This window comes from Strix aluco, chromosome 19 (genome assembly GCF_031877795.1).
Source record: "Strix aluco isolate bStrAlu1 chromosome 19, bStrAlu1.hap1, whole genome shotgun sequence".
Lineage (NCBI taxonomy): Eukaryota > Metazoa > Chordata > Aves > Strigiformes > Strigidae > Strix > Strix aluco.
The window spans coordinates 3,806,350-3,822,288 of NC_133949.1; the positions used below are offsets into that span (position 1 = coordinate 3,806,350).

Genomic DNA, 15,939 nt, shown 5'->3' on the forward strand with positions numbered 1-15,939 from the left:
AGGGAGGGAGGGAGAGCAGCCCCTCAGAGAAGACTGGGGGATGCTGGTGGGTGACAAATGGGACATGAGCCGGCAATGTGCGCTCGCAGCCCAGAAAGCCAAGCATCTCCTGGGCTGCGTCCCCAGCAGCGTGGCCAGCAGGCCGACGGAGGGGATGCTCCCCCTCTGCCCCGCTCTCCTCAGAGCCCTGGAGCACTGCGGCCAGCTCGGGGGTCCCCAGCACAAGGCAACGGTTCTAAACTGACCGAGGGTGGGGTTAGGCTGGACATAAGGAAGAAATGTTGTACACTGAGGGTGGGGAGACACTGGCACAGGTTGCCCACAGAAGCTGTGGCTGCCCCCTCCCTCGAAGGGTTCAAGGCCACGTTGGACGGGGCTTTGGGCAACCTGGGCTAGTGGAAGGTGTCCCTGACTGTGGCAGGGGGTTGGAACTGGATGATCTTTAAAGTCCCTTCCAACCCAAACCATTCTGTGAGTCCATGATCCTATGAACTTTTACACCCAGGAGTACAGGGGTGCCAGTCTTGGCAGGGGTGCCCTCTGTGAGAAGGCACCAGGATCTGTCCCCTTGCTGGGAACAGGCAGCGCCAGCCGGCTCTGAGACAGACCCACTGCTGGCCAAAGCTGAGCCCATCAGTGACGGTGCCTCTGTGATGAAGTATTTAAGAAATGGTAAAACACACCGTGCAACAGCAGCTGGGAGAGGAGTGAGAAAATGTGAGAGAAACAACTCTGCAGACACCAAGGTCAGTGAAGAAGGAGGGGGAGGAGGTGCTCCAGGCACTGGAGCAGACACTCCTCTGCAGCCCCTGGAGAAGACTGTGATGATGCAGGCTGTCCCTGCGATGTAGCGGGTGGATGTGCCCCGAGGGAAGCTGTGACCCCGCGGAGAGCCGGCGCTGGAGCAGGCTTTGTCCCATCTGCAGACTGAAGCTGTAACTGTGGCCCTGACACCGATAGCCATCGCCCACCCACAAGCTAGCCAGCGCCTTGCCATCCCCAGACTTGCAAAGCAACCATAGTCTCTCCTATTCACCCCAAATTCCCTGAGAAAACAGCCTCAGCAGGACCTGGGATGAGCTGGAGAGTTCACCTCCATGGTGGGGGAAGATGCCAGGGGACATACTGACCCGGGCTTTGGAACACAAATGAAGCCAACCCCTCCATGCCAGGCCCGTAAGGCTTCCTCCCACTCCTGCCCCTCCTGCTCAGTTCCTAAAGCTGGGCAGAAGGGAGGTGGACACCAGATGCCTGGTATGGGCAACCTGGGGAGACGGCAAAGGCGCCTGACAAGGGGAAACAAAACTAAACCCCAAGTCCTAATCAAGCTTTTCACGGTTCCTGGCCACAAACCACGCCCAGCCTGGGAAATCAGAGGTCACCGTCAGACCCAGAAACGTCCCACGGATACCCGGGCTGCGTGCAGGTGGCAGGGCTGGTGAGCGCCAGTGCGGGTGCCCAGGCACACCCACGGGAGAGCTGGCAACACCCGCGCACAGCCCGGCCCAGGCGGGAGCAGGGCTGGGGAGCAGCAGCTCCCCGGGGCACGAGGAACATTCCGGATCCACCTGCGGGTGCTCCTGCCAGCACCTCCGACCCCCTGGTCAAACACCGGGGCACCTCTGGCACAGGGCAGGCGGCGGGGCTCTGCCTGCGCGGGCTGGAGCAGGCAGCTGCCGGAGCCGGGACCGCTCCAAAGTGGCACTTGCCAGGAGGCAGACCCCTGCCAGCCAGCTCTCTGCAGGGCCCCCAGTTAACGGCACATAGGCAGCAATACTCTCTGAGGCAATTAATCATCCTCCTGGGCTGCAGGGAAACCGTTATTCCCAACTACCCCCCCGCAGCTGCTGAGGCACCCACACACCAGCGCGGGAGGCTCAGCCCGGCAGCGCCCGGGAGCGGGCAGGCAGCACCCCCGGGATCAGCGAGCGGGTGCAGCAGGAGGGTGGCAGGCAGGGACCTGAGAGGGAGGGGGCTGGCGCGACGTGTCGGCAGAGTGGGCAGCAGGTCCATGCTGAGGGTGGGCGGTGTCGCCAGGCAATAAAATACAGGGATTTGGAGGGGGGAGCTCATGGGGAAATAGGAGATATTTTCTGTGTGAATATTTTCTCCTAAAATAAGCGCTGAAAAGATTTGGAATGACATTTAAACACTTGATTACTGCAGCAATTCGATCAAAAATACAGCAGCACTGTGTTAACTACCTTTTAAAAAAGGAACAGGATTATATGCCAAACCTTTCCCTAAGAATAATTTTTTTTTTCCTTACCACACTGCAATATTAGGCCACGCTTCTGTATGCTATTTTTGAGCACTGGGTAAAATATTGGTTTGGGTCTCTAAGCCAAGAGTGGAATTCCTCTCTATTTTCAGTATTCTCCTTCCTCTCCCGTTTCTGAAGCACAGTGGTTTCTGCCCCTCTGGGTGCGGATCCCTGTGCTGCACAGCTCTGCTGCCGTGCAAGGGGCCAGCACAGCCGGGCCTGACCAGCCGACGGTCCTGCTCGCGGTGTCTTTACTTCTTTACTCAGAAGTAAAAAGGTCATAGGTCTCTCCTGAACACTTCCAGCAGCACTGTCGGTGTTGCCTGAACTCTGAGCCACCCCAGTTTCGCCCCTGAAGGAGCGCAGCAAGCTCGGCAGCCAGCACCCAGGGCAGAGGGGCCGCGCAGGGCGCTGGGCAGCTCGGCAGGTGCTGCCCACACCGGCAGCACGCGCCCAGCAGCCGGCTCCTGCCATTTCCTGGCCTGACCCACTCGGACACCGGTTGCTGCTTCCTGAACTGGTTTCCTGAGGAGCTCTGCTCTCCGCTGTATCAGGGATGGGACAGGCACCCTTCCCAGCGGTGAGCCACCCACCCTGACACAAACCCGCTCCCCAGCCGGGCGCTGCCCAGCAGCGTCGGGGCTTTGCTCCCGGCAGGAGGGTCTCAGCTGGTCCGATCGCCGTCCAACCTGCTCTCCCCGCTCGCCCACCCAGCACCTCGGCTGTCACCTCTGGTCGCTCTCCCCGTTTCTCCCCAACACCTCTATCAGTCGACGCACGCTGCTCTCAAACCGTGGACAGCCAGACCGGCTGCAGCGCTTGTGCCCATTCTCTCCGGAGGGACTCCGCATTTCCAACCTGGACACGACACGACCCACCGGGTAAGAGGAGCCACTTCTACCAGACGCAGCCCTGTCTAGCACAGCCTCCCACGTTGCAGCCATGGTCTCAGTTCCTCGGCACATGAGCACCCACCAAATGGCACCCGCACACCCATGCCAGGGACCTGTCCCACCTTCTCCTCCAGCCCCAGCCCACGTGCGCTCCTCACTGTGCTCCTGTCTCTCCACGCTGTAAAAGCTCTCGGGGTCCTTCAGCACTCGCATTTCCTGCTCCATCTGCCTGCTTCCTCCCACCACTTGCCAAAAATCTCCATTCCAGTCGACTGTTTCTCCGCCCCCTCCTTCCACATGAAACACAACCACACACACCACCCCGCTGCACGTGGGTAAAGGTTACCCAGACACACGCACAACCGCTATTTCCCCAGCTGCCCAAAACCCCATGGGCTTTTACCAGTAATTCCTCCTCAAGCTGTTTCCAGCAGTTTCCAATTCACCACCCCTGCCTTCTCCGCCTCTCAATAAATTAGCAATAGCTTTGTAAAGCCAGTTCTTGGAACCCTCCTGCAGCAGGAACCCTTTGCTGCAACAGTGCTCGCAGCATGATCCCCAGGTGCGGACGATGCTGGGGACCCAGGAGATCACAGGACCTCTGGACACCCTCCTGCTCCTCCTGCCTGCACCCCTGCCCTTCTCCACTGGCCAGACCCAGGCTGCCCCCGCTCTCAGCACGCCTAGAAAGCACAAAGCCTTCCCTGCGCCGCAGCGGGCAGCAGCACCCAAGTAATCCTGGGAAAGCACAATAACAGGATTTACGGCTTGCTCATCTCAGCCCTCCTAAACTCATTTTCTGCAAATAACAGATTATCCCCCAGTGTCAACACTGAGACAATGGGGATTTACTGAGAGAAAGCTGAAATCCAGCTGCACCGTGTACATGGCTGGGTTTGGATGAGGTCTGCTGGAGAGCATCCTACTCCACGCCAGGGTCCCTGCCCCTCTCTGGCCCATGCAGCAGCACCCCAGCACCCATGGTGCGCCCGCCCTGAGGAGAGGGCCCACCGCTGTGCGCCGAGCTGCACGGCCGGGCGGCACGGCCGCTCAGACAGCGGGGACGTGGCCCCAGGGACCGTCAGTGCTGGAAAAGCCACGTGTACGCAGGCGTGCAGGGCAGGGCTTGCCGCACAGATGCCAGGCTGCAACCCCCTGGTCTTGCCATTTCTTTTTCCCAGCACTTCCTGCAGCAGCCCCATGTTTCTGCTCTCACCCTTTGGCCTGCAAGCCCCCCTTGCCTGCCTGCCCCGCCAACGCCAAGCCTGAGAGCTGAAAGCATTAGGAATCACAGTAATTTTCATGCCATGTGCAGCACAGAAGGGGATGGGGAGGGGATCCTGGTGCTGTAAGCAGATGAGAGAAGCTCAACCACAGGCTGAAGTCAAAAGCAAGCAACACCCAGGAGCGGTGCCACTGCAACACATGTCCCCAGGCCACCCAGCATCCCACCTGCCGGGGCCAGCACCACACCCCAGCTCACTGCCCACCGGCACAGGGCTCCTGGAAGCTGCAGAGGGGCCTCTGGCTCCTCTCCTCCCCTGGCATCCAGGGCCCAGCCAGCACCAACCGCTACGAATCCAGCAGGGAGAGGCAGCGAGAGCCGAGGATAGCCCGCGTGCCTCAGGCAGCCACCCAACCCACTGCCCCCATCGTGTGCTAGAAGAGCCCCAGCCTGGCCAGCCTGCTGGGCAAGACGGGCTAAATTCTTCTAGCCAGCACTGCACAGCGCACAGCTGCCACACCCCCATTCATTTTTGCTCCTTTTCCTTCTTCTTCCCTCTTTCCAACCTCCCTGTGCCAAACAACTCAGGCTGCGGGAGAGGGCAGGCAACCTCCCCATGCAGCTGGGACCACCAGCGTGGCCACCAGCGTGGCCCTGGCCGGGCTCGGCTCACCCACCCACCCGGACCGCAGCCATGGCCCCAGGACCAGCCACGGCTGGTAAGCGCAAGGGGAGCTGGCACAGGGTGGGGAGCGGGGCCAAATCTGCACACAGACAGGAGGAGTCGGTGGGGAAATACATGAGGGTGCAACCCACAGCAGGGCTCGGGGCAGGTCTCCTCTCAGCTGTTCACCTCCTGCCAGTCACTACATCCCAAACCACCCGGGATGCACCAAGAACAGGGGCTGTGGCACCGTCCCGGGCTACGCTGCTGCAAGACACACAAAGACAGGGAGCCACGGGGGCTCTCCTGCACCACGACAGGAGCAGCAATACCCCTGGCAGCAAGGACGGGCTTCTGCTCCGAAAGTCACCTCCTCATGGCCCATTGCACGATGGGGTCTGGGGTGCGCAGCCCAAAGGAGATAAAGCTTTTCAGCAGAAGCTGCACCTTGTGGCAGCGGTAACACATCTTCCAGGAGTGCAACTAAGCATTTGGTCTAAATTAAGCCCAAAATAATTACAGAGCAGCTGATTCTTATTCTTTTTTTTTTTTGTTGCCATGAATCAGACTACAGTTAATTGATATTTACTCTGCATTCGTCGGCGTCGCAATCACCCAGCGCTGTTCAGGATGACAGAGCAGACAACGGGTGCTGGCGATCACGGAGCTTGGGCGTGCTGGGGGGTGCGCAGCCACTGCACGCTAGAAGGGGATCTCACCTGGACTAACACGTGGCACGTCAAGGGGACACAGAAGAAAAAGCCACATGGGCACAAGGGAGAGAGGACAGAGATGTCCCAGGCACCCTCGCCGCGGCGTTGGGGTGATGCACAGGAACTCCACGTGTCCTGCTGCCGTGTGCAGCACCCGAGGGCTGGCAGCGGGTGCCACCGTGCCGGGCGTGACATGGCACGGGAGCCTCACACGGGTCCATGCTGAGCAGCGGCAGTGGCAAGGGAAGGTGAGGACCAGCATGGACATCCCTGCACCCACAGCATGAGCATCCCTGTGCCCACGTTCACCCCTGCTGCACCTGCTCCCCACGACACCCACCGAATCAGTGCCGGGAGGTGCTGGGCTGGTTTAGCACTGACGGGAGGTGTTTTGCCTGCTTGTTCCCCAGCTCCAGCGGGGATCCCCCAGAGACACCAGGGAGGGCTGGACTGTCCACTCCCTAGACAGCCATCTCCACAACCCGAGGTACAGCCCAGACTCCTGCTCACACACAGAGGAGCCACCCCTCACTCTGCCCATCCTCAAACGCTCATCGCCTGTGGGTGCCCAGGCCCAGCACCCGCCAGCCAAGCACGGGAAGCTCTGGCCCATCCCACACAGACAGACCCCAACTTCCACAGGGGTAGCAACATGACAAGGTAAGATCAGGGCAACCCACTGTGAAAAGCTCAAGAAAAGCTGACCAGCAGCCAGGGTCCCCCAAAAATCCTGGAGATCTCACACTGGGGGGTACCCCAGCCCTTGAAAACTAGAGCTGGGGCAGGTGACAGGCACAGGGAAGGCAGGGACCGCACAAAGCCCTGGCAAAATGACTGAGCTGCTGAGTAGACCCGATAGGATGAAACCTGAAGGGCAAACAGCTATTTAAGCTAAATATATTTGTTCTTGGGATGACATTGGTATGTAAATCGATCATAAACCGACTCAGGCAGGAAATGAGAAGATGGCTCGGCTCCTGACCACTGGAAGTTAAGTCCTAGAGTGGCCCTTCAACAAGAATTACCAGGAGAAGAAACAAAACTCATTCAGGATGGGGTTGAAGAAATGCGTGAAAGGGTGATCAAAAGCATCTCTGTGTGACACAGAGATAGGGTGCAGCCACCCAAGGCAGCCCCTGAGCACACTATGGCACTGTCATAACGACCACTGGCATCGTTAGCATAGCTCTCCTTGGGATGTCCAAGCCAAGCGAGATGTTGGAGCCGCTCTGCAGGAGCTCCTGGACCTCCTCGGTGGACAGAGGGACTCCTGTCCCTGTACTGAGCACCCCTTCCCCATCTCACACAAGCTTTGCTACATGAGGTAGCGCTGGCAGAGCCATGGGGCCGTCCATCCCCTGCTACGGCTGCAGCCAGCACAGGGTGCAAAGACAGCCTGAGAACACCTTCCCCTGAGGGACCTGCCCAGAGGAGGAAGAGGAGCAGGACACAGGGTGGCAGGATGCTGAGGGCCAGGGCAGCAGACAGCACCTCTTCCCCGCCGCCCCAGCGAGCACTGCACCCCCCCACGCACCCACTGCCAGCACAACAAAGCAAACCTTCCCACAACGCAGCTTCTCTCTGCGGCGTCAGCTCACCCGCCTCGAAGGCGAGGCAGGAGGAGGCAGACAGGCAGCAGCCCAGTGCTCCCAGGGCTGGAGGCAGCAGAGGCAGTTACAGGCAGGAAGACGGGGCTCCCCACGCCCTCTCCCAAGACAAGCAGACCCCAGCGAAGCGCGTGCTGCCTGCCACGCTGTGCCCTTCCAACCCCACCAAGGCTGAAGAACCACCTCTGCTGGTGGGGACCCTGCCCTCCCCCAGCTGCATCGGCATCCTCCCCATCCCCTCCCCGCTCTGGGAGGTGCAGGGAGCAACCAGATGCTGCCCAACCTCCCTGGGCCACCCATGAGGTTCTGTCCATCAAATCCACTCCACACCTTGAGGTCCAACCAGGCCAAGTGCAAGGTCCTGCACATGGGTCAGGGCAACCCCAGTACCAACACAGACTTTGGGGGGGGGAGGGAGGGAGGGAGGGAGGGAGAGCAGCCCCTCAGAGAAGGACCGGGCGATGCTGGTGGGTGACAAATGGGACATGAGCCGGCAATGTGCACTCGCAGCCCAGAAAGCCAAGCGTCTCCTGGGCTGCGTCCCCAGCAGCGTGGCCAGCAGGCCGACGGAGGGGATGCTCCCCCTCTGCCCCGCTCTCCTCAGAGCCCTGGAGCACTGCGGCCAGCTCGGGGGTCCCCAGCACAAGGCAACGGTTCTAAACTGACCGAGGGTGGGGTTAGGCTGGACATAAGGAAGAAATGTTGTACACTGAGGGTGGGGAGACACTGGCACAGGTTGCCCACAGAAGCTGTGGCTGCCCCCTCCCTCGAAGGGTTCAAGGCCACGTTGGACGGGGCTTTGGGCAACCTGGGCTAGTGGGAGGTGTCCCTGCCTGCAGCAGAGGTCCCTTCCAACCCAAACCACTCTCTGAGTCTACCCTGCTGGAGGCTGAGGAGCTGGAGCTGCCTTTGCCATGCCCCTGTATGGCACCAAGGACGAACCCTGCAGCCCTGCCTGCACCAAACACCTCACCTGGCCAGACCTCAGCAGGGCAGCGGCGGCACCGATGAGGCTGCAGATGGGGGGTGAGAGCAGCACACTGAATGGGGGGATAACGCTGCTTTGCTTTCTGTGCCCAGGACATGCCTGGCCACCCTTCGCCAGGTCCCTTGCTCCACTGGGGCCACGCTTGCTTCACCACAGCCCCAGCTCCTCTCGCCTCTGTCTTCAAGGTCTGCTGAAGTCTGGGCTGGCTCTGATTTCCCATCCCAAGAAAGCCAGGAGAAGCAGCACAGAGGGTAGAGGAGCAGAGGCCAGGAGAACAAAGCCAGGCTTCTCACCCCATTTGTCTGCTCACTGCACTCCTCCCCAAGAAGCACCACACAAGCCTGAGCCTGAAGCCTCCAACACAGCATGACTGCAACTCTTGGTCTTCAAGGAAACCTCCTCTCTGCCCTAGTGGGACCAGGCACCAGGGGGAATGTACCCCCAGAAAAACCACCGCACAGTGGGGAACAGAGCTCATAGTGCCCAAGGAGTGCAGCTCCAGCAAGAACCAGCTGCAGCCTCCCTTCCTCCCAGCAGTGCCCGAGCAGAAAAGCAGGCTTCCAGCTGTGACACCTACCAAGAGGACCTGCTGAGAAGCAAGGTTAGGCTTACACGGGAGCACAGAGCCTGCTCAGAGGCATCTGGCCAGAGCCTAGGCACCAAGACAACTCCAAATTGCCTTTTTGGCACCAGCCAGCGTTGCCTCAAATGCATTAGACAGAGGTGAACAGCTACGATTTGTCTCCTTGACCACCTAGAACATCTCTCTGCCAGGAGACGGGCTGCTAGGAAGGAGGGAGGCTGCTCTCTAAATAAGTCAAATCTTCTCCAGCAGACAGAGCGCCTGAACAAAGTCACCCAGGACATGCACCCCAGTGTCCGAAGCCACCACCTTGAGCCTGCACAGCTTAAATTATGAAACTGGAGGTCAAGTGTCCACGCAACTGAACTTCCCCTTCCACCCTGGTGCAGAGCTGTCATGGTCCTGCTTCCAGGTCTGAAATATTTATTGGGTCTTCCAAGGGCTGTGGAGATGGACTGAGGTGACAGGCTGAAAGACGTGATTTCAGATTTGAAGATTTACGTTCCCTGAGGCAATTCATTCAGTGAACAGCATCCATTACGTAACGCAGCGACGAGGAGCCGCAGAGCGCGGCCGTGGGGAGGGAGGCAGTGCATGGAGAAGACTAATGGCAGAAAGCCCTTCCCAGCTGCTCCAAAAAAACAACCAAACCATCATTTCATCCCTCTCAGGCTGGCGACTTGACACTCAAAGCCACTCCTCTGGGAAGCAGCCTGGCCCAAGGACGAACAGCCTGCTTCAAGCACCAGGAGCAACAACAGACGCAGCAGCTCACCGGGAAGGATTTTAGGAACAGGTTTACCAGGAGCTGTGACTGAAATCAGGAGTAGCAGCAGCAGTGGCTCCGACCTGAGGAGAAATACAGCCCCTCGGCCGCTCTGAGCCCACCCAAGCCCCAACATGACACTGCCCACCCTGCAGCATGGGGCCGCTCAGTGGGGAGACCCTCCCTGTCCCCCCACAACCGAGCGCGAGCCTGCCAGAGCTGCAAGGTGCAGGCAGGCAGACGAGGTGCTGCCACCTCGCTGGCACGATGGCAAAGCCAGCCAGCTGCCCACCCACCGGGCACCAAAATAAGCCCAGGCAGCAGCAGCAACACGATCCGAGAACAGTCTGTGCAGCCAGAAGAAGGATCAGTGGGAAGGGAGGGATGAGCCCTTCTGTGCGACACAGACCCAGCCCCACGCCGAGTGGGTGGGTAAATCCAGGTCTCACAAGCACCTGGACCTCACCTGCTTCTGCAACAGCAGAGCACACGCAGGAGAGCGTGAAGGGCTCGCGTCCACCTAAGCACACCACCACTTCAGAAACAGGTTCCAGCAGGACTGTACCCGTGGAGTCTCTCTCCTCTATCAGAGATCCCGAAAAAGCAGCACGTAATTCAGCCAGCAGACACCGTACATCCCTCCACCCCTCCCTCCACCCAGCGCTCCAACGGCAACCCCAACCACTATTCCTGTTTCCCAAATTACCAGCCCAGCTCTGCCCTGATCTTCTGGAGCCCCACTCTAAGGTCCAGCCTTCAGGTGGGACTTAAGGAGTTTGTATCTCTTGACAGAGGAGCTGCACCACGCTCCCAGCCGAGCCGTGCCACGCACAGCACATTTGCCTCCGGACAAAATGAGGAGCCTGCGGCTTTCCTCTGACACCCGGCAGATGACTTCCCATCACCTTGCACTGGAGGGTTCCCACGATGCTGAAGTGCTTAGAGATAACTAAGAAATAACTGCGGTAATGTTCCAGAGAGGACAAGCAGCACCCAAACGCCCAAGTTTGGCCCCTGCACAGAGCAACGTCTTGCCTCGCTTGCCACAACAGGTGTCACTTACTATTCCTATGGGAGAAGGGAAATGCCAGTGAGCACACATCAAGACCTTTCACCACCTACATTTTAGTGCGCTTTGGCTGCATCCCTCCCCTGTACCTCATGGAAGCCATGCTTTTTAATTTCCAAATTAATCTCAATAAATTCACCTCATTGGATTACAACAAGCCTTTGCATTAATTACCAGGTTCTCCACGGGCTCAGGAGCACGGGGAGGGGGGAGGGTGCTGCCAGCACCCACCATTCCCCACCACACTGCCTGCACCGCCATGGGCCTGCTCTGCCTCCACCCCACCGAGGCACAGGACTGAGCTCCAGCTAACGCGGAGGTTAACCCTGTCTTTGGCTGAACTTCTGCCACGCTTACACGCCTCACTGAGGTTGAAGGAGCAGACAGACACGGAGCAATGCTGCTGGGAAAAGCAAAAGCTATGAGCAGTACATCAGCAGTTAGCACAGAATGGTTTGGGGTGGAAGGGACCTTTAAAGACCATCTAGTCCAACCCTGAGTTATCCCAACAGCTGACCCACAGTGCTGTCAGGCAGCACATGGCCTGAGCTTACAAGGCCACATGAGTTTAATGCCTCTCTAGATCATCTACTCAGACCCCTGCAGCTATGTCCAAGGTTGTCTCCTGTCCTGAGGACACTGAGGACCATTTCCAACATCTCACCCCCAGCAACACAGAGAGATGATGGCACACGGGTGCTGCCCTGGGAACATGGCTCAGGTGACACCAGAGCCCCGTCTGGACACAGGGAAGAAATGTTGTACACTGAGGGTGGGGAGACACTGGCACAGGTTGCCCACAGAAGCTGTGGCTGCCCCCTCCCTCGAAGGGTTCAAGGCCACGTTGGACGGGGCTTTGGGCAACCTGGGCTAGTGGGAGGTGTCCCTGCCCAGGGCAGGGGGGCTGGACTCAGTGATCTTTGAAGGTCCCTCCAACCCAAACCACTCTGTGAGTCTGAGAGTCCATGTACCATTGAGCACCCGATCAGCCCCACTGCACTTCCTGGCCACACCACAATAGTACAAACCACTAATTTCTAAACAAGCTGTGGGCTCTTCTTTCGCTGCCCAAGCAGTTTTGGACATTATAATCTGAATTTTCTACAATACCAAGGGTAGGTAACACTGTAAAACGAAACCAGAAGCACTCCCAATGTCCTGGATGCTTCTGGAAGTCACATCAATGTCACCGTATCTTGTTCACTGCAGATCTCAGACTTTTAAATAGATTATTATGCTTTTAGGCCACAGGTGCCCTTTGCAGCCTGCGCTTGGCTCAGCCCCGAGCAGACACCGTGCAGATGAGCTGTATGAGCCCAGCAGCCAGAAGCAAAGCAATGACAGCTCTTCCCCAACAACACCCAAACAGAAACACTGCAAAATCTTACAGTGCAAGTGCAGACCAAAAGAGCCTGGAGGATGATTGAGCAACCGTTTGAGACACGTAAATTCCCTTGAGAAAATCCCTTGCTTCCAGGCTTGGCCAAGTCAATTTTAGCTGATGAGCAGCTGCCAGGAGAGGGGAGCATGAGACAATTTAGGAAGGGCCAGGTTCTTCCAAACAATTGGCAATATCTACTGATTTGACATCAGGCTGGACACAAGATGTGTGTACAATCTCCTGGGACCTCTAGAAACAATTCACAGAATTGCACTGGGCAAATGAAGAGAAGTGGATGGGAGAAGGGTGGATGGCAAGACAGAGACCTGGTCTCACCTTCCAGCTCCCTAATCACACCTTTGCGCCAGGGCCACTGCAGCCTGGAGGGCACGAGCTGTGTTCAGCAGTCGCCCACTGGCCCATGAAAGCAACAGCTTTGCTGACAACAAGGGCTACAGAACCATCCTGCACGGTCGGCCCTGCAGCAACCATCCACCCTGCGACCACCAGCACCATGAGGGAGGTGGGTGAAGGAGAGCCCAGAGGGGCTCACGGCAAGGCTGAAGGACAGGCTTGGGGCAGCAGAGACATTCAAACCATGTCCCCCAGCGGGTGAGCCTGTCCAGGGTCCAGCCCCGGACCCCTGGTCTAGCCCCACTGGTAAAAAGCCCCGCTCAGCTGTGCTCACCCCTGCTCTCCCTTGCACACCTCGGTCCCACCTGCTCCACAACGACGGGTGTGCAGACACCAGAGCCCAGCTGACCCCAGCAGCCCCAGGTGCTCTGCCAGCGCCAGCTCCTCTGGCTCCCCCGGGAGATGCACTGCTTGCACCTGGGCACAGGGGAACTCATCACCCACAGCTCCAACTCTGACAGGCCCCACAGACTCCCAAGTGTTGCCACCTCTCAGGCGCTGCGATCCTTAACTTCTGTTCTTGGCAACAAACCTCTTCTCAGGAACACAAGACCAGGGAAGAAACAGCAATGCATCAGCAAGGTCTGGAAGGGACAGACTTTGGCCAGACAGCAACAAAATGTCCTTCAGGACAGAGAGGGCAGGGGCACAAGTGCACACCGTCGGCTCAGAAAAGAGCTGCACCATTTCTGGGCCAAGCAGGCAATGCTCAGCCTGTTCTGCAAGTGCTGCCTCATCCACGTACCCTCCCCAGGCAGCCTGGGGCAAGACAATGGCCAAGCAGCACAAAAACAGCCATTTGCTCTTTTCAGCCTCGAGGTTGCCCCATCCTTCAGGAATTCCCCTCCAGCAGCACCTCTCAAGGTCAGAACGCCATCAGTCATCCCTCCACCTCCTTCCCACACAGGTCCCAGCCCTCCCTCACCCAGGCGGCTTGTGACTTTCCAGCCATGGCCACCTGAAGACAAGAGGACTTCTGCCTGACTCCGTCCACCCCACAAGTGGCCCAGCCCAGCAGAGCCACGCGCCCACGGGGATGCAAGCCGATCAGGGCTCACTCACTCTCGTCGGGGTTGGGCGAAGCAAGAATGGCACTGTGCTTCCTCTTCACTTCCTCCACATTCTCTGAAATTTTATCGATGAATCCTCGAATTTCTTCCACCTGTGAAGATGGACAACAAGACAGTCTCTTGTGAGATACCTGGACTTTTGGAAAGGGGAGGGATTAATAAGTCCTATTCCAAAGCAACCATGACACGTCTGAACCACAGCAAACATCCTGCTGGACCAGATTTTCCATCTGGATCCTCAAACTGTATGACCACTGTGAAATCAGACCTTCCACATCACAGCAGCCAGCTTTGCAGTCACAGCAATGTAACACAGACTCTACATCCTGTATCCTTCGTGATGCACTGAGAAACATTTGGGGTTTATTTAAATTAGCATCACATCTACGAGTCCCAGGCTCTGCACCTCCAGCATGGAGAACATTGCTGAGGCTGCACAAGCCAGGCTCAGTCCCAGCTCAGTCCCCCACGGCTCTGTGCTCCAGGGGCTGAGAAGCCCAGTTTGACCCTCACCCCACAGACCAGGGAGGCCACACTTGCCAGCAGATCCATGCTGGCCCCTTCCCCACCCTTCCATACTACAGGGAGACACGCCGGCATCGTCCAGAGGGGGAACCTCTGCTTGTGCCCTCTGCCTGCAGGGCTGCCACCCTCTAGCTCTGTCTTCTCATTTGACTCACACCACCACTTTGATCATCTCCCTCCATCTGCACATCAGATTATTTTCATTCCCCGCTCCATTGCCTGCACAGATACATTTTGACACCCCCTACACACATGCCATGCTAAGGGTGTGCTAAAAATCCGCGTGCAGATCTTACAGCCACCCACATGCCAGAAGACAACCTCTTGTTTGGTAACGAGAGGCACAGAATTAAATCAAAGCCGTGCAGAGACTGCTGCTCCGCAGAGGTGCTTCTGGGAGAGGTCTGAGAGCCGGCACGCTTCAGCAGCAGGCAGGGGGCAGGCAGGCTGCGAGGCTCACCTGGCCCCGCTGCCCCACTGGTTTCTGGAGGAGGAGGTGGCACAGCAAAGCATCCATAAGGCCAGGTAAGTCCACGACAGCCCCAGGTCTGCGTGGAGGCCTGGTTCCTGCTGATCAGTGCTCTGAGCACAATCCCCAAGGACCTCGACCATCAGCCCAGCAGCGTCAGCCAGGGCAGGACCCCCATCCCCACCCCAACCGCGGCTCCACGCCTGCGGCAGCAGCCCACGCCACAGCCCCGCAGCCTGCCCCTGCGCTAACAGAAAGGTCTGAACTGGCTTTAAAACTGCACCGGAGAAACAAACCACTCACCTGCTCAAAGAACTCGTCCATGAAGCGGTCCCGGTCTACACTGACGGTGACTTCATCATCGTCGTCACTGTCCTTCGCCTGCAACGACATGGAGAAAGGCATCTGCAAGTGCTTCCTGCAAAGTCTGCGGTTCCACTCAGGAGCTCCTCAGGGGCATCTTTCCCTTCTTCTTTGCTCACTTGCTCCCAGGAGCTGGGGCAAACGCCAGCCAGAGCGTGGGACACCCCGGACACTGCCGCACTACGGGCACCCAGAGAGCAGAGAACAGCCAGCTCCAGCAATAACAGCACGATGCAAAACACCACCGCAGCCAGCTGCCACACCGCCTGGCCTCCCGTGGCAAGGCAGAACAAGACCCACGACACCTGTGCATGTACAGAGAACTGGGGCGGAGGGACGTTATGAGCCGTCCTCAGCTACGTGTGAGCACAACGGCTCCGCAAACAGCAGCGATGGGGAACACGAGGGATGCTGTGGTGGGAAAATACAAGGGGTGCTACGGAGTGCAGATAAGGTGGGAGAGAACAGAAAATACAACAGAAGCCACAGCAGGCAAACGAGGGGCTGTCCTCGTCTGCAGAAGCGTGTGTGTCATTGTCACCAGAGATGAAAACACCTCCTATCCCAGCGAGGCAGAGGACGCAAGCTTGCAGGGGAAAGAAAAATTACAGTCCTCTGTATAAGGAGACATTTAAAAGATTATTATCCAAAGCAGATACATGATGGAGGGAAATGAAAAATTAATGGGGTGGAAAAGTTTCTTCTTACTCCATCTTCACTAGAGAGGAGCCAGTGGAATGGAGAAGATTTAAGAGAGACAACTGTCTTTGCTCATCTTATGATTGCCCCCATTTTGCAGACGGTTACATGTCACCCCGTGGCCTCTTCACACTTTGTGGAGAGCTAGCCAATATGGTCTTCAGAGAGATGCCTCTTTCCTTGAAATAAGTCAGATTAAATACCTATCCTTCCCTCTAAAATTGCCTTTTCAACCCAGGGTGACTGG

The 15,939-nt window shown here is 57.9% G+C and overlaps 1 protein-coding gene across 1 annotated transcript in view; it reads right to left on the reverse strand.

Moving 5' to 3' along the window:
* Positions 1-15,939, reverse strand: part of STX1A (syntaxin 1A) — a 93,084-nt gene that overhangs the window by 60,796 nt on the left and 16,349 nt on the right. The window contains exons 2-3 of the mRNA XM_074844912.1: positions 14,934-15,011; positions 13,629-13,728 (exon numbers count right to left, since the gene is read on the reverse strand). Coding sequence (XP_074701013.1) covers positions 13,629-13,728; positions 14,934-15,011 — 178 coding nt within the window. The remainder of the gene's footprint in view (positions 1-13,628; positions 13,729-14,933; positions 15,012-15,939) is intronic.